Source organism: Podarcis raffonei, chromosome 11 (assembly GCF_027172205.1).
Source record: "Podarcis raffonei isolate rPodRaf1 chromosome 11, rPodRaf1.pri, whole genome shotgun sequence".
NCBI lineage: Eukaryota > Metazoa > Chordata > Lepidosauria > Squamata > Lacertidae > Podarcis > Podarcis raffonei.
In genome coordinates, this window is record NC_070612.1 from 41,796,817 (window position 1) to 41,819,253 (window position 22,437).

Below are 22,437 nucleotides of genomic sequence, written 5' to 3' on the forward strand. Positions count from 1 at the left end.
GGTAGAAGGCAGCTTTTCTGTGTTTGCTGAGCTCCTCTTCCAGTTTGTCACCTAATGATGGTAGCCACCATTATGTTCAAGCAGCCCTCCTGGCCTTCCTATCAAGAGTTGCTACAAGCCCTAGAACATTTTGACATCATAGCAGTTGAAACAGTGGTTGGGGAATCTTCCCCTTTTTACATACGCATGCAGAGGTCCCCATTTGTCTCAGTACTGTGTTCTCCATCACCGCTTCTGCTGCCTCATACTTCCATCACTTGTTTTCTAGCCCCCTCCTGCTTCTCACACCTCTCTCCTTTTTGTCCTCATATCAATGAAACTGGACCTTCACTCCAGCCTTTTTCTCCCAGTTCCAACTTCCACATCTCTGTGCTTCCTCAACCCTCCTCATATCTTCCGTGTCATCACTGCAGTTTAGCCAACCTCTGGAAGGAAACTTGCAGACTCACAGGCAAGTGCCTTAAACTAAAGCCTTTCAGCTTATGTGTGCTCATATCTGTGCTCATATATTCCACACTATTTGGAGTCTCGGTAGTTGAACTGAGCTGAAATAGTTTTTTGGGGTGTATTATTGGGCAGAGGTGCTAGATTTTGGCCAGATCCCTATGAACTTCGAGCTTGCAAGCAATGTGGAAGCCAAGTGTTCTATCAAGTGTTCTGATAAAAGTGCTTTAATGTAGTATGAAATGGGTATACAGAATTGTTCAATTATGCGTAAAAAGTGCCTAGTGTTACATAACACCCAGAACAAGGTGGCTTCCCAGCAATCCTGCAGAAGAGAGGATTGTAATTGTCTTGTGCCTTCAGTCATTGAGGGGTCAGTGACAGTTTCTGCTGGAGTGCATTCTCACTGTGGGTTTTGTGTAAAATATTTCCCAAGAGAAACAGATGGGAAATATTTTACACAGAAACGTGCTGGAGTTGCCATAAAATTTCTTTCCTTCCTTCCTTCCTTCCTTCCTTCCTTCCTTCCTTCATTTCTCTCTCTCTCTCTCTCATTAGAAATAGATCAGCATCACCAGTTCGGTGATGAGATTGCTACCTGTCTTGGTGGTGCCAATATTGGGCCAACCCAGGTACACCATTCTTTGCCTATTAGTCCAGGTTAAGCATACCCAACTCCCTCAACCATTGCTCATAAGGCTTGGTTTCCATATCCTTGATCATCTTGCTCACCCTCTGTCTTCTCACAAGACAGAGAAACCAGTAAGAGAACACTTCAGTCTCCCAGGACAATCTATACAAGATCTCAAAGTAGCTGTCTTATTACAAAAGAATTTCAGAAATAGACTGGAAAGAGAAGTTGCTGAATTGCAACTTATTACCAAACTTAAAACCATGGAGAAACCTGGTCTGAATAAAGACATTGGATTCTTATCTCATTATACATGATAAAGTATCCATCTTACCCCTTGCTTTTTCCTGTAAGACCAATTGCAGTCATTAAAAGTCGTCAACAGGTTTACCACACCTATCAGCCAATCACCCATTCCCACCACCCTTCTGAGTAATATCCCTCCCCACCCTCTCACTATATATAAGGGTCTGGTGACTTCTATTTCAGTGTATCTGAAGAAGTGTGCATGCACACGAAAGCTCATGCCAATAACAAACTTAGTTGGTCTCTAAGGTGCTACTGGAAGGAATTTTTTTATTTTGTTTCGATTACGGCAGACCAACATGGCTACCTACCTGTAACTATATTCTCAGAGTATTAGACTCGGACGACTCATCTTCTCAACAGTGTTGCTATTTGACTCATGGTAGTGATAGCACTTTGCAATAGTTTTCACCAAGTAAGGCTGCCCATTGTGCAGTTGTACTTCTTTGGGTGCATGAAAGTGAAAGAGAATATAGTGATAAGACCCGCTTCCCCTTTCTGGGTTCATGTAAACATTGCAAATTACTTGCCTCAGCAGCCTTAGCTAGAGTCTGTACCTGCAGTCTTCTCAAGATCCAGACACATTAGTTAAAATATACCCTTGTGTAGACAAACTACGCTTGGGTTGCTTAGAGCCACTCAAGTCATTTTTGAACCTCTTCAGGCTCATGATACTGTTGAACTTGGATACTGCCTTTTCTCCTATCATTCCTCCCTTCTGTCTGCAGCAGATTGCCTCCAGACCCAGCTGCTTTGGAAAATGTCATTATGTTAATAGCAATGGCTTTGAGGTTTTCAATACACAAATGATGAGGGTAGAAGAAGTTACTGCTTTACCAGATTTCTATAACACCGCTGTTGGATTCCATGTTAGTGGCATTCTTTATATTTTGGACAAGTGAGGAAAGAAGCAGCAGGGAGTATTAAGTATTTGGTGAGGAGAGAGAAAATTCCCCAGCAGCCTTTATTCTCTGTGCATTCTTGCTCGGATACCTATGGTGGAAATTGATTAGTGCCTATCCAGCCCTCTAGATATCGAAGCTAATGGTCTAATATTTCTCTGTCTCACCCACATGCACACTGAATTCAGGCTCTCTTCTGTGAAGCAATAAGAGGATAACTTTGTTTACCATTTCAGTTATGAGGTGCAAAAATAACAAAAAACGAAAAAACCAAACACCTTGGGTATCACAGGCTAACTGCTGGACTGTTGTCCTCATGAACTAAGTTAATATCGCAGCTAAGTGGAGTTGCTGACAGAGATTTAGAGTTTAAAATGACTTTCTCCCAAGAGAAAGATCTCAGTGTTGTTGGTTTTTTTTAAAAAAATAATAATTCATTAAGAGTAAATACAGTAATCCAGGGGCTGATTCAATTCCCTATTCCTGTCTTGAGTCATAGTTCACAGAGCAAAATGGAGAGAGATGTTCCATTGGGTGTCATTTCCCTGCAAGTGATGCCAGAGCCTACAAGCCTATTAAGGGAATACAGGGGCACTAAAATATAGATGTTATTGCTCTGACAGACAAATGGTACTGGCTGTTGCATGCATCGACTCACTCGTTTTTCTTAGAAAGGAGGTTGCCGTATGAGTTGGCACCGAAAATATCATTTGAAAATGTTTTTGCAATGTTCTGTAGCTCTGCAATAATAAGGCACTAAAATGCCACATTTCTCAGGCCTGCTTTAGCTAACTAAGCAATACTTATTATGTGAAGGACAAAAATACCCTCACACAAAGACAAAAGACACGAATGGCAACACAAATAATCTCCCCACCCCCTCAGGTATGTAGCCGAGTCACAATTTCAGCACTTGGAGACTAGAGAGCAGTAGAATTTCATATTCCTGTCTGGAAAGAAATGTATGATCCTGCTGAGAGAGATTTTCTTTGTGCTTTGTCAAAGAAAACTACTGGTCAGGCAGTACATGAGAAGAGGACTCTGGAGCATTTTTAGCACATTATTTGTTTCAAATACACAGTTATCTGTTCTAGCTAGGCAGAGTAAAATTCCATGAATCATTGTACCATTTGTCAGAATGTTGAAAAGACACACTTAACCCATCAAGCAGAATGAAACGTGGGAAGTGTTCTCAGGAAAATGGAAAGCTTAGTTGGAACAATATTAAGATGTTCTTCTGTTCAGAAAGTGTTGATTATGGAATACTTAGAAGTAGCTATCACGTGTTTTCTAGAAACCTGGCTTGTTCCAATCAATGGGATATAGCTTTTAGAACAATGTTCATTTGATTTTCTACAGTTTTATTCAGAAGCAATCCTGTCTTTAAGGACAGGCAGTTATAATCTTATGGATGGTAACTTTGCCCCATTGGCTGCTTAGATCTTGTATTTCTCATGATATGATATCTGATTAATTCCTTAATGTTGCCACTTGCTGTGGGCTTGCCATGTACCTGGGATTTCAAAAGAATGGGAATACAGCACACTTGACTCTTGGATAGGTCAATGCAATGTTACTGTGTGTGATAACTGAGATGTTAGCTGATGTTAACTGAGATGAGATGTGACTCTCGTTGCAATTTATTATGCTGCTCTATCATAGTTTACATGGCAAAATAGGGACTGTATTTTATTAAGATTAGGCTCCAAAGACTGCACACAATTTTGTATTCTAAATACTCAGATTTTTAGGCAACTACGTTTTATCTCCATAACTTAGGTAAAGGGACCCCTGACCATTAGGTCCAGTCGTGACCGAATCTGGGGTTGTGGTGCTCATCTCGCTTTATTGGCCGAGGGAGCCTGGTGTACAGCTTCTGGGTCATGTGGCCAGCATGACTAAGCCGCTTCTGGTGAACCAGAGCAGCGCATGGAAACGCCGTTTACCTTCCCGCTGGAGCGGTACCTATTTATCTACGTGCACTTTGACATGCTTTCAAGCTGCTAGGTTGGCAGGAGCCAGGGACCGAGGAACAGGAGCTCACCCCGTCGCGGGGATTTGGACCGCCAACCTTCTGATTGGCAAGTCCTAGGCTCTGTGGTTTAACCCACAGCGCCACCCGTGTCCCTTAGTGCTTTTCAGATTCTCTGCTTTTTCAAATCACTTTCTCCATTGACTTTCCTGCTGAAGAAGCCTCTGAATGTCATGCACTTTCTGGGTCTTGGTCACACCCAGTTCATGCAGGATGCACACCAGGTCTTTTAGGTCTTCCGTTGACCCACATCAACCAGGAACATTGCTAAGATCACATCCAACACTCCCCCTTGAATTGGAAGATGAGTAGTGTTCATCCTGTCTTTTAGGGAAAACTCATCTGCCATTAGTGATATTTTCGTTGAGAGACACCTGAAAAGCTTCCAAGGAGCCTTAGAAAAATGATTTGAAAATGCTGATTTTGTCATTTGTATATGTTGCAGTACAAGAATCACAATGATCAGCGTCAATATGTGGAGTTGGAAGTAATCAGTGTTTTTGTCATGTTCTCCCCACACCTGATCTTTGGTTGTGAGCTTTCACACCTTTACTGAGATTTCATCGTAGAACATCCTTTTTCCCAATGAAAAAACATGTCCTCTTTCCTAGAGTCATCCTCCATACTGCTTCTTAGGCGATAGCTCAGTGGGACCTTCAGTTTTAATTAACCTGTACCTTGGGGTTAAACCAGAGCTGGTTGACATTTTTCAGTACAAGTTAAAGATTTTACACATAAACAGGGAAGTTTGGTATATTTGTTTTAGCAAAAAGGCTATATGACCAAAACAACTTACAGTAAATTCCAAAACAAGGTAATATTAGCAGTTAGTGCAAAGCTAGGCTTTTGTATGGTCACTGTGAGAACAGGTTACTGGACTAGATGGGCCTTTGGCCTGATCCAGCAGGGCTTTTCTTATGCTTGTGACTTTCAGCAAGACAACACCATTAGTCCACAGAACAAACAACAACACATACCTAACAGATTTAAACCTAATTTCCAGTCGTTTCCCCCTGGCAACTCAACATGTTTGACCAAGCCAGTCATTTTTTTAAAACTCCAAAATGCATTCAAAGTACTGGCATATAAAGATTATCCTACTTTTTTTACTCCTGTTTTCTTTTGCAAAATCGTTAAACAGATTTCCTTCATATTTTCTACTTAACATTGCCTTAAATTACTTTATACTTTCCTTCCTCTGGACAGACAGCTGTGTTCCCTAAAAATCTGTAAAATTCAAAAGGCTCTACTTGTGTGTGTGTTTTTAACAGTGATTTTGTGAGTTTTGAAGACCTTTTGTTGCATTCCCTTATGTTTGTGCAAACAGAATTTTGCCAAATGGCAAATTTATATTAAGGCTAACTTTGGAGCAGACATTCGATCAATACTAGAGGAATAAAACATGCCATTTGGAGGAAAGCAATTTTTTCATCACGTCTAAACTTGATTGTTTTGGGTATGATGTGGCATATACTTAGCTTTTTATAATTAGCTGGGAAATTATACTTAAATAACATTGCAATACAACATGCTTTTCAGTGTTATGTAACTTTAAAAATTGATTGAAGGTAAATGTAAAAATGATTATCAACACGGAGGGCATTCTAAATTGCTTTGTAGGCTCTTTCCCTCCAGAAAACTAGAAACACTTTGAATGAGTGAAACTCCTTAATAGAAGGTTCTGCTCATAAAGTAAGAGAATTCTTAGTAATTTCAATAGTGCTGAAAAAGCAGTATTCGCTGTAATCGATAAATTCATTAGGCACAGTTTAACAATACAGTTTAATCTTGCTCTACTTAGGAGTTCTCACTTGGTAAAGGTAAAGTGTTATTCAACACTTACATTAGAAGCAAACGATAGCCTGCCTGTTTTCTTTAGTTTAACTGATACCTTCAGTAAATGTTGAGTTTTGAGAAACGATAGCATTTGTATTTGTTAGCAGACCTTAAAGGCCAGAATTGGTTTTTAAATTGAGAAGTTTTAACACTATATTTTTTAGGCTGCTGCCTAAGTGATGGAGCATGTTTACTCACTTCTTTAAAGAGAATCAGGCATATCCCTTGAAGTGCCAGTAGGCATAGTTCATGTAATACACATACTCTCAGTTCTAACTAAAGGTTTTTGTAGTGGGGAGAAGAATGTCAGGGTTAATTCCTTTGACTCTTTTGCACATATAATCTACTGTCATATTCCAATCCAATGCCAGATCCCACAGAGAAAGAGGCAAAACCACAGATAGCTCCAAGTGAGCAATTTGCTCCAACAAAGTTTGAGAAGAGGAATGAACCGGTTTAAGTTACTGCTCTCGGTCTACCTCTAAGGCTCCACCCGTTTGGGACTAGCTTTAGATTTGTGACAAGTCACCATCATTACATGTGTAAGACCCATTGGTGACAGTTAAAGGCAGAGCCGGCCCAGCTTGTAGGTCAGGGTGAGGCCCCCCCAATGGTTCTCCTGCAGGTGCCCCTTCCCTTTCACCTCTGCCAGTGGTGGAGAAGCACCGCCAGCGGCAGTACTGATTTTGGGTAAGATCACACTTATTTTGAGCAAGACTTTGCCTGAAAATCCAATGAGATTCCATGGAGCAAGTGAGGTCTAGAATACTTTCCTTGCATCCAGAGATCCCCTGTGCAAACAGAAATAAAACCTCTCATGCAGGGATCCCCCCTTTTCTTTTTGTTGAATCCCTTTCCTTCTGCATTCCTCCTCATATGCAAACACATTATGTTGCCAACAGACCGCCAAGCATTAGAAACAGATTTTTCAGGGGCCTGCTGTGGGAAGGGGGAGGCAACACAGCCCTTTCCGTGAATAGAGCTCTGCGCATGGGAGATAGGATGCAAGCCATTGAATCCAGTTTGCAATAGATGTTATTAGTTTCTTGTTATCAAGTTACTTAGCCGTATTTCAGAAACAATATAGATTGTTATTCTGTATAAATGGGCTATTTCAAATCCTTACTGCTTGCTGTTATATTGTAAATGGTATCTTCACAACATGTATTCCAAATAAATGTAACATGATGGCAATATGAAGGCTTGTTTTTCAAAAGGAGGTAAAGAAATTTGCACAGCTAGAGATATGAACTGAAAGAGCTGGAGTGAAATCCTCTTAGCATAGCTTTGAAGTATTTATGTGGTCTGTGCCTTATGAAGATGAATTACTGGGATTTTTCTACAAATGCTATAAATGTGTGAATTTACCAGTGGAATAATCCCTTGTTTGTTAAAGGGTTGGCAATTAAGTGTTAATTCACATCCTAGACATGAACGTTATAAGGGTCTAAAAGGAATTGGCACTATGTCTTATACTTGGCACTTTAGTCATGTAAATTACCTGTTTACATCCATAAATAATGCCACATCATGACTGAATAGAACAAATAACATTTTGCATATCCTAATATAAATGAAATCATGTTTTAAGATAATAAAGTAAACATAGAAGGAACCCTGATAAACTATTTCTTTACTTTTTTAGATTGCCCCCTATATCAACGCTTAAGAATAAAACATTTTCTGTGCATCCTATAAAACAGTATTTTCTTGAGGCATTTATGCTGCAAAGTGAAGGATGGCCTGAAATGAAATAGTGAAGCATCTGCAATGTGATGCAATAAGGCTACATATGATAGAGAGAAAATTCTGCTCCATTAATTTAATAAATTCAACCTAGAAAATTATCTCATCTGCTTTCCTGATTTCTCTGCCCCACCAGCACCTCCATGCTCCTCTTCTGATACAGGTCCTCTGCCTTTTGGTTATAAAGCCAGACAAAGAGCATTATTGGGCTGGTAGCTATGTTACCATGGTAGATTTCTATACAGTCTTTCTCATCAGTGATTCTCCACTGTTGCTTCTCCTGGACCCAGAAACAGCTGCAATTGGTCAGGAAGCTGCTGTTCATGTCACAATAAGAATACATTCGATGGCAGCTTTTTTTGCTGATACTACCATGCCTGAATCCAGGAGCTCAGGCAAGTTGTAGATCTGTTCTTTCACCTGCAAATAAAATGACCATAGTAACTGATTCTTTGCACTGTTCCTTTAGGCCAGTGGTTCCCAATTAGCTAAGTACTGCAGACTCTCTGTTTTTCTAAAGTCAAGCCATGGACCCCCTACTTTTGATATCTCTATGGTAGTTTTTGTTATGTGAATGGTGCCATGGGCCCCCTGGGTGGGTTATGTGGATCTCCTGGAGTCCATGAACCACCAGTTGGGAGCCCCACTGCTTTAGGGCGATAAGAGCCCAAGGGAAGAAGTACTGATTTCATGGGCACACACAGCTCACTGTCTCTCTCACAACAACAGTAAATTGATCTTATGGCACATTGACATGGAGAGCCATTCATGTCCAGCTGGTGTTGGCCATCTGTACATGTGGATTTCCTCCTAGTCTGGTATCAGTACATTCCTAGGAGCAGTTAACTCTGCATTAAGGAAAGTATTTCCTTCCCTCCTGTATCAGAAAATGTGGCAGAAATGTGGTTTCTTTATTATGAATTACTGACAAAAATATTTTTTGTAATGCTAAATTCTTTATCAGCTGTTATAAAGTTCACACATTAAGAATTTTCCCCTTACGCTGGCGTTTTTTTAGAAGTCTCCAGCTGATAGTGCTTTCCATACAAGCAGCAGAGTTTGCAATGTTGACAGTGGGGGGGGGGGGAGAGCCAAATGTGTGTAAACAGTTTGCTGTGCTGTTTTGGTGCAAATCATTGTCTTCAGCTGTGTTCATAAATGTAAAAGAAAACTTGATTTTTATGTGCTTGTTGAACCCTGTGTTCCTGTGAAATAGTTTAAAAAGAGGATTCTCAGCTAATGTTACAGTGGCTATTCTCCCTACCCCCCTTTTCAGTTAAATTATATTGTTTTGAGTGTAACTTAAAAGAAGACTATGCAGGTAAAGGTAAAGGACCCCATGACAGTTAAGTCCAGTCAAAGGTGACTATGGGGTTGTGGTGCTCCTCTTGCTTTCAGGCCTAGGCAGCTGGCATTTGTCCACAGACAGTTTTCCGGGTCATGTGGCCAGCATGACTAAACCACTACTGGCACACACAGGATGTGACGAGTGCCAGAGCACACCGAAACACCATTTACCTTCCCATCACAGCGGTACCTATTTATCTACTTGCACTGGTGTGCTTTCAAACTGCTAGGTTGGCAGGAGCTGGGACAGAGCAATGGGAGCTCATCCCGTCGCGGGGATTCGAACCACTGACCTTCCGATCAGCAAGCCCAAGAGGCTCAGTGGTTTAGACCACAGCTCCACCTGCGTCCTTTCCCTTTACCTATGCAGATAGTTTAGCTGGCCACTTGCATGATTGTCCTTGGCTGAGGATGCAGAAATTGTACAGAGCAAGTGACCCCTGGGACACGTTGCAACCATGGGGAGCAATTTTTGTTAGGCTTTCCACTTCTGCTGCAGTCTTTTCAGGCAACAGAAATCTACGAGACACGCACAACAATCAACATTGTACTCAATATTCTAAAGAGGGGCACAACTTACTTATTGATCACTTGTCATTAAGGCACCGTTCCACGCTTAACAAAACCCAGTTGGTGAATGTTCAGAAGTGCTTGTGTTTCTCTGACTTCTGGGAATTGTTTAGAAATCTCAAGCAGTTCCTTATGTATTAAAGGGTTAACTAAGCGCACAGAGAGAGATGGATGGAGCACCCATCTTTTTTCTCCTTTTTCCCTATGTTTTTGGTGGTTCTCATTTTTATATGTAATCCGCCTTGAGTCCCATCAGGGAAACAGGTGAGGTATAAATAAATATATAACAGCAGTGACATAGGAAGCTGCCATACTGAGTCAGGCAATTGGTCCATCTAGCTCAATGTTGTCTACACTGGCCAACAATGCTTCTCCAGGGTTTAATTCATTCATGACATTCCCAGTCCATCCTGAAATTCCCAGGGATTGAATATGGGGCCATAAAATGAAATGACTGACTATAGCACTTACTAAACAGAAACCCTAAAGTAGCCACTTTAGCACATATTAGAACATCATTTTCAGGCTAAGCCTGTATTCGGTTAGTAGAAGACAGAATTACTCTGGGCTATCAAGCCAGAGACGAGGTATTACCAAAATACTGATATATCTCTGTTGGGTGCCAGCAAGAGGGTATGAAGGGGAGAGGAGTTGGAACCAGCCAATCAGGCGAGAATGCTTCCCACCCCACACTCCTGGACATCTGAGAGACATACACAGGGGAACTGTTGGCCTATTAAGATGGGGGGGGGAGTGTGAATCACATCACCCTTCTCTTGATTCTCTGCTGGATGGAAAGAGACATCACTTTCTCTGCTCAGAAGAGAAAATACAACACAGTGGTGACATGTCATCTTGCTTAGGAGATTATGGCTGTGAAGGCTTTTCAGACGGAAATATGGAGTTCAGGAGGAGTGGGGTCTGCCTGTTTGTTACGGTATATGAACATTTTTCCAAACAGACATATTTTAGCTAGATTTTGGTTTTAACTTCATTTAATTGGTAAGGAAGTGGAGTATAAATATTTTAAATAAATGAAATGCCTTGCTTCCTCACCATTAAAGTAAAATCTCTTTCCATCTCTTTTAAAGCAAGAACATACCAGTTGTTTTGAGATCCCTGATGACTTAGGAGCTTTCATAACAAGACTTCTCGTCCCTGACTTGTGTTCACACTTCGTTGAAATTTATCCTCTTTTAGCTTGACACTGTTTGCAGGAATAGTGTTCAGTTTTAATTAAAACACTTGACTCCACTTTAAACCATAATATTCAACCCCTCTAGTGCTTTGCCCACCTTTCCCTCGAAATGTAATTTTCTACGGTTGTCTGTTCTGGGGATTTGGCTCTGTGTTTCTACTTTGCAGCTGATTTTATTTTTAATGTCTGTTTTTTATTGAAACAAGACACTTGTTTTAAAGCAAGCTATGTGTTTTGGGGAAAACATCTCTCTTGATAAGTCATAGTTCGTTAGAAACTAATCTTAACCTATGGTTTCCTAAAGGGATTGGGGAAAAGTTGAACATAACAAGATTTGCATTTTATTCTTTCATTTTTGTTCCCTCAAATATTCTAGCTGTGGTATTGAACAAATAAATTGTAGTCTCTGCTGAAAAGTGTTTTGAAATGGAATAAACAACTGGATACAGATACCTTTCAAAATAAATGGGAAGATAGAGGAAGCACAGTTGGTTTTAATGGCTATGGATCTAGCATTGTCTGCTTCTCTCCCTTATTAAAATAGTGATTTTTAATAGACTAAGGATCTGGCTTTGTTACCTCCTTATTAATTATAGTGTTATAATTGTAAGTACGGAAACACTACTCATAGCTATGTCTTGTGTACATTCCTGATTTAGTGAAGTTACTAAAAAATAGATTTACAGGGTGGTAGCCATATTAGTCTGTTGCAAGAAGAAGAGACACAGCAATTTGTTACAGCCCAACACGTTGCAGATCAGAGTCTGCTTCTTCAAATGGATACATCAAATCTTATATACTATTAAAATTATAGGTTTTTAAGGTACCATAGAACTTTGTTTTTGAAAAGTTGTTGATTAGGGTTGCCAGACTGCCAGGGCCCGACCTGCAGTCTCCAGATTTGCCTGCCTACAGAAGGTGACAGCAGGAGGGCTTGAATCTCCAGGTGGGCAAGAACACCTTTTAAAAAATGTTTTCATTAAGAAGAGTATGTGTGCAGCTTGCAAGCTTCATCCTGGCAGGAGCTGGCTGCATATTATTGCATATATTCTCTGCCCTCTTCCTCCTCTCCTAGTCACAGTTCTGTCTCCAGGGCTCAGTTGTTGGAAGGAGCAGAGAGGAAGAAAAATAACTGGGATGGGCTCAAGAGGAAAAAAGTGTTGTAAGTGTACATGCATGCCTGGTGCTGCTCCTAGGTCTCAGTGTCAGGGATGCTCCCTGGAAAGCTTTAATTGGTTATGCTTTGTCCCACTGAGCAGGTAAGTAACAGCTTGTGACCAACAGACCTCCTCGCATCCCCTGCCCTGTTAAAACTTCACAGATCTGACTCCATCTCCTCCAAGAGCTTATTGGGGATATGGTTGTCTCAGCTACCTGGCAAGTGACAACTATTTCAAAATAAAACCCTGAAACTGTTAGAATTAAAAAACAGCAGCAACCACAAATATTTCTCATACTTACCTTGCTGAATTTTACTTCAGTAACATAGAATCTGAAAAGGGTCCTTTTCTGTTTACTTTAGCAATTATAGCTAGACACTATCTTTCCTATACTTCATTCTTGATCATTTCTTTTTTATTTCCAATGTGTGCTTTAAAAAAAAAAGAAAAAGTAATGTGTGTGTGTGTCCCCCCCCCCCGTGCATCATAGAATAATGTGAATGGGGGGAGGTACAATTATATGTGCATTAATTGCTGAAGCTAAGAAAAGTATCGTCTTACATGTTCCCCAAATTAAAACCATCTATTTATAAGAAATCAATTTTCATGCAGAATATTTTTCCTTGCATGGTTATAAGTTGAATTATACATCTCCACTGTATTCGGAATACTAAAAATCCTAAAAAATAAAAAGGGTATGGGACTATGTGATGCTAACAACCAATATCAAACTGAAGGCCTACCAGGCTTACATTTTGAGCACATTGCTTTATGGAAGTGAGCTGTGGGCAACTTACACCCACCAGTATCGATGCTTCAATGCCTTCTGTATGCGCTGCACCAGGAAGATTTTTTGGGCATCACATGGCAGGGCAGAATCTTAAAGATGTGCTCTTCCAAGCCCACATCCCCAGCATGTTCGTACACTTCTGTCTCCATGATGTCTACACGGGCTTGGTCATGTCCACAGAATGGAAGATGGCAGGGTCCCAAAGGATGTGCCCTACGGGTAGCTGGCTTCAGGCACTAGGCCTGTTGGCAGACCCACTCTGCATTACACAGATGTTTGCAAATATGACATGAAGGCTGGCAGCATTAAACCTGCTGTGCTTGCCCATTCAGCAGACGCTAAATCTAATAACGGTCTTCCTTGAACATCTTACAGCACAAAAGTGAGATGTGGTAACTGTATTTATTAGCAGAAGCTATTTACATGGTCCTGTGCCACATTATCACTAGGTGAGGAAACTCTTGTGGGTAGTGTTGTTGATACTTCTGAAGAAGACCATTTCTCTACACTACCATCAAAAAACAACAAATGCCATTTGGCCGTCAGCTGTCTTACAATCTCATAACCCCACAAATGCCTCCTTTTTAGGGGGTTTGCCTCTCACAATGTTTACAGCTGCTGAAGCACGTAATGTTTTATGTAGATGTAGCTTGTGTAGCTATAAAACAATTCTTTTCATATCTTTTTTAGTGCATCATAATTATGCACTGAAGGTTCTGTATAAGCGTCTTTTTGGGGGGGGGGATAGGTTTGACTCATGCCACGACAGTTTGAATTTTATTCACCTACTCTCAGGCTTTTATGAAATGCCATAATGTGTTAAGATTTGAGTAAAGTATGATTCAGAGTTGTGAAAACACTATTACCAGAGGAAAAAATGGATAACATGCTGTTGTCAGAAGACAATATAGGTGAGCGAACAATCAGAGGGTTAAGCAGGCTGGCTTGTTTCTCTATAAAGCTTTAATAAAAGAACATGCAATTAAGCCATCACCTCTTGAGTCCTTCTATCTAAAGAAGCCCAGAACCTTGGAAGACATGGTAAAAGAAAGAAAAAACACAACACAAACTCAGGAATTGTCAATTAAGATGCTAATCCCTCTCACAAATACGGCAGCTTATCTGAGGGCTATAGCATTAGAAGATTGAGTCTGCTGTTAATAAACCCATCTCTTAATAATTTCATACTTTATTTCTTGTAATGTAAGTACACCCGAAATCTGATCTGGAATTGGAATGCTTCTGTGTAAAACTACGAAACTCAGCCGACAGAGATTCACTGAAATTAATCAAGCGTCGAATAGAATAACGGCTGGGCCGGTATCACAAACAACAGCCTGTGTGCTTTAAGATGTGAAAGTCTGTGCCGTTATTTTTACGACTGCCTGTTAAGTTATGAGTTACATTGTGAACTTGGTTCTTCAAGATAATGTTCATTCAGTCTTTTGGGGTTATCCTTGTCTCTGCTTTGCTCGCTCAGTTCTAAGTGAGCCTTTGGGGTGGAGCAGTATAAAAATGCAAGTGGATACCCTGGCTAGGATCCAAAGAACTACTTCAGAGACCCTGTAGGGTTTGAGCACACCCAGTGGGATTTTTGACATTTTTCTTTGAACAGCCTCAAGACCCTATCACAAACTGCTTTTGAGAATCCCTTCTATATCCAGACATGTTTGCAAGGAGCCTTGGCAGGCTGCTATTTAAGAAACAAAGACCACTTAAGGAAACAAAGCAAGTTGTATGGGGCTTTGGTGGGTGGGGTTTATCCTGTAAAGGGCCAGTGCATGTCACACTGCACACAGTTTGCATGCAAAAGATCCTAGTCAATCCCTGCCATCTCCAAACATTGCTAGGAAAGATTCCTGCTTGAAACCTTGATCTAGATCAGGGAAGTCCAGCTTCCAAGAGACTGTGATCTACTCCCACTATAAAAAACAAACAAACTGGAAGTGATCTACCCATTGGATTGACTAAAGTTGTTGAGCTTTTTCTGGGGAGAAAGACCCAAAGTTGTTGAGGAACTGGTAGATCATGATCGACCTGTTGGACAGCCCTGACCTAGGTGAACCAAAGGCCGACTCTGTATAAGGCAGCTTCCTGTGTTCCCAGGCTTCCTAATTATTACACATTATGAAACCACCCCTTATGCAAAATAGCCTATTGTCACATTCATATGATGCATCCAGACTTGCCCCTCTGAGAGAAGAGGGATCAGGGATTCAATAGAGGCTCCTCTTTGGAGGAAGGGAAAAGATAGCATTTTGCCAATGTCCCCTTCCTCCCGCAACCTCCCAGCACCAGCTCTCATGCTTTTCAAGAACACCTTGTCCCCAACACCCTGGAGAAGATTGTGGGGGACTATAGTGAAGAAGGAAGAATTGGCAAAAATAATATCCCACTCGGTTTCCCCAACACCAGTAGAACTCTACTAAATGCAACTCTGGATCCAACCTTTCCCACCCACCCTGCCATATTTTCATTTAAGTGACCAGGTGTTGACCGCACCTCTTTTTCATCATCCCCAGCAAATAGCACTCTCCTTTTCAAGTTATACATTGCATTTATGTACAGGAGATTTGAGATAAAACATTCTACCCAGATATACCGCTTCTGAAGTGTTGCTGTACAATGTGCCATTTTAGCCTTCTGGCAGAGTAATATTTAGGGCAGTTTAAGGAAGCTGTATATTGGCAATAATATGCTCTTTGCATTTTCAGGTTGTTTTTTACTCTAGCCTCAGACAAATTGGTTGAAAAACACAGCTGAAGTGTAATACCTTCTGTTCAGCCAGGCATTGCTAATGAGAGATAAATGGGAATATCATCCCTGTCATGTCTCATTGTCCATCTGTCTCTTTCTCTAGGAGGTGATTTCCTCTCCTTTTTAAGAAAGAAGAAGGATGAGCTAAAAACCAAGCAGCTTGTGAAATTTTCATTAGATGTTGCTGCTGGGATGGCGTATCTCGAATCCAAAAACTGTATACACAGGTAAGATCAATTCAGATGTTCTGCCTTACAGTTTGATCAGTCGAATATCTAACAGGTGTGTGAATATTTAAGTAGTAACATAAATGGATGGCTGGGTTCAGTTGTGGAATAATAAATATGTATAGCACAGTTGTGACAGCACACCAAATCATACTTTGTGCTGACCATAGTTTAGAACATAAACCATAGGTACATACATCAAGCAACCCATTGTTTATTATTGTTGATTATCTGCTTTTATTATGCATCCTTCAGAACTCAGGCTCATAAATTTAGTTTAGTGTGGCATCTGAATTGAATATATAATTTGCATATTTCTTTGTCAGTGAGGACAAGCTGTGCTTCACGTGAAATGCTTTCTTAAGAACATAGTTTAACGTATGGTAAGAGACTGTGGGTCATTGACTTAATAAATTAAAACCCTGCCTCAAGTAAAGTTGTTCATTGTTTCTCTTGAGAAACACCAGTGCTCAGACCTGAATATGGCAGACAATTGGATTTTATTTGTTTGTAGCCTCCCTTTCAAATGATTGATCTTCAAGACTGCAAAACAACAACAAAACCTACAACACAGCAATCCTCTGGCCAGTGAATGCGGCCAAAGTGTGCCTCTGTTTGGTACCACTGGTGGAGGTGGCTTTTTCTGGTAAAGAGGGAGAAAGCACACCCCCCCCACACACACAACTGTGTCTTTTATAACCTATAGTTGGGGTCAGTCTCGACTTACCCTTTCCATGATATTTTTTTCCTGGGAAGTATATTGCAGAATGTGCCTCCCTTCAGTTCTGCAGTTCCTAGGGCAACTTAAACCTTCTTTCCTAAAAAGAGAATCCTATACTATTTGCTGCATTCTAGAAGGTTCTTGTTGTTTTGTTCATAATTGTCCCTCCCTGCAAAGACTTCTGTAATTTGATGTTTGACATGGAATTTTAATTACAGGTAGGTAGCCGTGTTGGTCTGCCGTAGTCGAAACAACATAAAATAAATTTTAAAAAATTAAAAGATTGGAATAAAAATTTTAAAAAAGCATGTGCTCTATGCTGTGAGCTACTGATCTTCTGACTATGAACAATAAACAGCCCTTCCACAAAATATTCTGGAACTGTTTATAAAAATTAACCCACCCACCCCCAAATAATAGGTATTCATGATAGTTTTCAGATTCACATTAGCACCCTAATTCATTTCTTAGACTGCCACAACCATAGATTCAAATGAATAGAAGATTTGTTCTTGTTCTGTTGTTCAGGACGCTGGTCCCTTTTTTTGTTTGTGAAAATGCCAGTCAAATGAAGTAGGTAGCTTTCATCCACAAAAATCACATTTAAAATAGTTGGTGCTTTAATTGATGGCAGTAGTACCTCTAGCCACAGATCTTGTGGACCCTGGCATCACCCTCAGAAGATGGGTGGGTGGGTGTGTTTTCCCCCTGGTGCTTGCCACTTCTGCTGCCTGGTTAGCCCATGCCCACTTCCTGTCTCTGAGTTGGTCCACTGAAGGAGTCACCTGGGTCGAGTGCAGTGCTGCCTGTCAGCTGCCATGCATTTCCTCACAGTGTGCAGCATAGGGAGGTGGAACTGAGAGCCCAACAGGTATACACAGGAAATTGGCCGCACATGCTCAGTCATGCCATGCAGGCTGGCACAAAGGCGACATCATGCTTGTGCACCCATGGCCACGTAGAAGAGGAGCAGCAACATTAGCTAACAGCACTGGCCATCCACTTCTCTGCATGGACTGGTGAGCGTTTTCTTATTTCACCGCCTGCTACATTGTGCACAACACCTTCTTCTTTTTTTACAGAGACTTGAGGTCTTTTAGGAACAGGAGATAGTTGGAGGATAGCGGGTGGGTTTGGAATAGAGATGTGGGGTGGAGTTTGAGGGTGAGGGGTAGGGAGTGGAGGGTGAGGGAGATGGGCTTCTTTTCATGCTATCTGCAGAACTTCTGATATGTTGGTGGGGCAGTATTTTGAGGCAGGATACCAAATGGTGATGCCAAATACCACCTTTTAGTCTGAAGGTGCCAAAAGATTCCCCCCCCCATTTATTTTTATTTTTATTTTTTTGCTGCAGCAGACTAAAGCAAGCCCTTCAAGGATGCCCTCTTTATTCAAAGTGCCTTTCCTCCAGACACACACTTATGTGTATATATAGAAATGGAGAGAAAGGCTGCTAGGCTGAAACCATGATTTCTGGGCAAGTTGAAGCATATTCATACAGTCATCAAGACAGAGGTGCAAATAATATTTTAGAAAATGATTTGAGGAGCTCATATCTTCAGTTAATCCCAAATGGAATTAATATAATTAATGGGAGATTGCTAATATAACTGATAAGCAAGGTAACTGTCCTCATTCGTGAAGATGCTCCCAGTCTTTACAGTCATACCTCATGTTGCGTCCGCTTCAGGTTACGTCTTTTCAATTTGCATCCCGCGGCAACCTGGAAGTACCGGACAGTTACTTCCGGTTTTCGCCACATGCGCAGAAGCGCTAAATCACGTTTTGAGCATGTGCAGAAGTGCTAAATCGCACCGTGTTCACAGACGCGGCACTTCTGGATGTGAACACTTTGAGTTGCAGACGTGTCTCCGGGACGGATTACATCTACAACTTGAGGTTCCACCTTATTTACATACATGCAATCTACGTGTACCTAGAATGGGTAGTTGATGCAGTATACGTCAGTTTTATTTGAAGGACTGTGTGTTCTGTTTTGAGCACACAGTGCAAGAAGAATGTCTTCCAAGTTAGAAAGGATTCAGATAATGTTGGTTTTTTGGTACAATGGATAGCTCCATCTAGAGTCACTTCCTAGTGCACATTTTGCTCCCAAGTTTTGAAAACGATTACAGCTTTTTAGTACAGTTACCAGTTCATTGATGATTCTGGGCATCTTTGTGTACCTAAAGAGTGAAATATAATAAATATATCCCTGATCTTTACAGACTGCAGATTACCTGGCTTCTCTATTCACATTTACCCAGTACAGACATAGCACAGGAGATCATGTCTAGATTGCTTATATTTCCCCAAAGGCTTCTGGGGTCTCACTCACACAGTTTCATCTAAATGTACCTTCAAAACTACAGACAGGCCTTCAAGACATAACTGGAGTTGAACCAGAGTATGTGGAAGATTCCACAGTGCTCTTGGGCATTTTTTATTTGAGTTATTAGTTTTCAAGCTGTCTCTTGTGCTTTGAAGCACATTACATAGAGTGTTATTTTGACAGCAGTGTTATCCACCAAGGGTCACAGACAGGTGAACATTATCCTGTTTCATTTCATTTGTTATGGATCCATAGTTATTCATCACATTGACATTGCAATATTGTGGCCTTTTTTATGTCTTGGAGAAAGAGTTGTGTTATAATAAGTTGCCAGGGCAGATTCATTTTTAACATGCAGTTTAACATAACTTTGAAGAAAAGCATTTGTTTTGCCTCTCAATAAACTAAACATACCACTTAATTTCTTGCTCTCCTTCCCTTCTACCTCAACTCTCTCTTTGTCTCCCCCCGCCCTTTATTTATGTAAATTTTATGTGATGGAGTTTTCAGTTCCAGTAGTGCTTAGTTCCCCACCATTTAAGACATTGAGGTAGCAGAATAACATCTGATCATTAATGAGCAATTTTAATTCTCTAGAGTAATATTTCCCCTCCCCTCCCCTTCCTTCTCCTTTGAATATAGGGAATCATTTCGTACATAAATTGCATGAACAGGCAGATTTGCTATTATCATATTTGCAGTTTGAGTCATTAAAAACCCCTTTGGCTGCAGAAGAGCCATCATGTAGATCCATGGCTGAATGAAAACATGTTGGGTACATAAATATAACTTTAAAAAAAATATTACTTGCCATCGTGCATTATGTAACAATGTGCATTGTTAAATCATATTTTATTTTTCAGACTAAGTGCAGTAGTAACTATTCCCATATTGTCAAACTCAGATTTATTAAACTGAATTCAGAGAAAGTTTAGTTAATAGGAAGCGAACTTGTGGTTGCTCGTGGACCCAATCCCAACACTACTTGTACTGCAGGGATCAGGCCTGATTTAGTTGGTCCACTGTGACCTGCTCTTAAGTCATGGCACAGCTATGAGCATATGGACAATAGGCATGGTGTAATGATGGGAGAGACAGGGTACTTATGGTCTCTATCCCTGGAATCCCCTCTGCATCAACCTCCTAGCAAAAAATGTCTATACCAGGGAAATGCATGGCTACCTATAATACATTAATCTGCATATTTCATTCAGTTCTTTTGGAGTCTTATATCAGCTTTGCCTACAGCGCCTTCTTGTGAGAGCCCACAATACTTTAGACCAGTGGTTCCCAACCCACCTAAGCATATCTAAAATCCTGATGCCCACCCCCCGTTACATATAATTCTTATTATTCAAAAAGTGAACTCCTATTCATGAGGAGGAAGCCTAAAAGGCCATTCACTGTTAGTAACTCATTCTTGAATTGGAATTGTCCTCATTAAAAATCAAATTGTCCCCCTGTGGGGCATGTGCCCCATCTTGGGAACCACGGCTTTAGGCCCTCATGCTCTTCCCATGGTATCTTGGGAGAGCAATAAGGTCCCCAGGCCCTCTTGGACTACATACAGTATGAGGTCTCATGAATCTTCTTCCCAATGTAGAAATCCTTTTTTTTTTAGGCAAGATTCATAGAATAAATTTCTCATTAGTTCTTTGCAGCTGCAATCATTCCCCTCTCAACTCCACCCACTTAAGGCACAAACTCTGCAAAGCAGCCGCCTTTTAGCACTTGATTTTCACCTTGAAGTACATATTACATGGGGCTTGCAGTCATTTTTTGAGCACCAGTTAATCTGTGTTGGGGGAGGGGAAGGGAGAAACCCCCAGCCCCAGCCCTTCTAATATTGCACAAACCACAGTTTTTAAGTTGTGGCAGCTTAAGCAGATCCATTGGATCAAGCTGCCAGAAGTAAGGGCAAACATGGAATTGATTAGACATAAACATTCCTTTCACACTAGCTTGTTTTAAAAGATTGATATTTGTATCTTATAGAAATAATGGACTCGGTGTGTGGTTTGTATTCATGGCAGGGGCCTCGATGGCAGGTTGACACCATATTTCAAGATAATTGTTACTGATGCAGGATGATTACTTATATACAAAATAATTACACTGCATTTTGCCTTAGGGATGATAGTTTCTTAGACTAAAGACAAGCGCACAGTTCAAGTAAAGGTGAATGCTTGCCTATGCGTATTATTTTCTTTCACTCCTGTTCAAAATGTTTATCAGAATGACTAAAGTGGGTCTGAATAATGAGATATATTTCTATATATAATCACATTTTAAAGGTCAGAGAACAAGAGATGGATAGAGTCTCTAGGTGTGTGATAGAAGATTTACTTCCTTTGCATTATTATAAATGTCGCGGCTCATGGAAGAGAATCTATTATGAGACATTTTGTCTAGACTCTTCGATTTCACAAAGCTGTTATTTGATTTTTTTTAATAGCTTGACTTAGCACTGTAAGGTCTTATTTAAAAAAACCTCATTCCAACCATAGTGCTGAGGCATTCTCCCCCGTCCCCATCAGTGGATTTGTGACAAAGTGGTACATTTCTGTTTTTGTTGCATCACTTTCTCCCACACTGATGCTCCCTTTTAGTTGTGGTCCCATTACCCCAAGGGTTGCTTACCCGCTTTATCCTGGCATACCTTAGCACTATCTTCTTAAACTATTTCAGAAGGGAATTTGGCTTTTCAGGTATTTCAACACAGCTGTTACTCTTGCACACCCAGGGATACTTTAGGGGAGTGGGGCTGCCTCTGAAGATGGTTTGGAAACTTCAGCTGGTGCAGAATTCAGTGGTCAGGTTGTTCATCAGGACAAGCTGGTTTGAGCATATAATGCTTATTCTGGCCCTACTGCACTGCCTTGCCAATTAGTTTCTGGCCCCAATTCAAAGTGCTGGTTTGACCTATAAAGTCTTAAACAGCTCAGGACCACAGTACCTCAAGGACCACCTCTCCCCATATGGACCAACCCAGACCCTGCATTCATCTGAGAACTTTTTTTGTGTGTCTTGTCCGCAAGAGGTCTGGAGGATGGCAACATGAGAACGGGCCTTCGCTGTGGTGGCTTCCCCTTTTGTGAAATGTTTTCCCCAGTGGGGTTCATTGGCACTGTCATTACGTATGTCTAGGTGCCAGGTGAAAACATTCCTCTTGCCTAATTAAACAATCTGGTGTTTTAAATATGTCAGGGGTATTTGTTGTTGTTATGTTGCATCTTTTGTGTTTTTATACTGTTGACTGCCCTGTGATCTTCAGATGGTATATATAATTAGTTAGTTAGTTAGTTAGTTAGTTAGTTAGTTAGTTAATAATTGAGGTTTCTACTGAAAATATAATTGTAGATTTTGGGAAACCAACCAAACTAACTGAACATTTCCTGTTTTATAAAATAATCATAGTCTGTCTTAAACAATGAACAG

General features: G+C 40.7%; 1 protein-coding gene across 2 annotated transcripts in view; it reads left to right on the top strand.

The window, feature by feature from the left end:
• Nucleotides 1-22,437, top strand: part of FER (FER tyrosine kinase) — a 152,007-nt gene that overhangs the window by 102,156 nt on the left and 27,414 nt on the right. For both annotated transcript variants that reach the window (XM_053407624.1, XM_053407625.1), the window contains exon 17: nt 15,823-15,946. In XM_053407624.1, the coding sequence (XP_053263599.1) occupies nt 15,823-15,946 (124 nt within the window). The remainder of the gene's footprint in view (nt 1-15,822; nt 15,947-22,437) is intronic.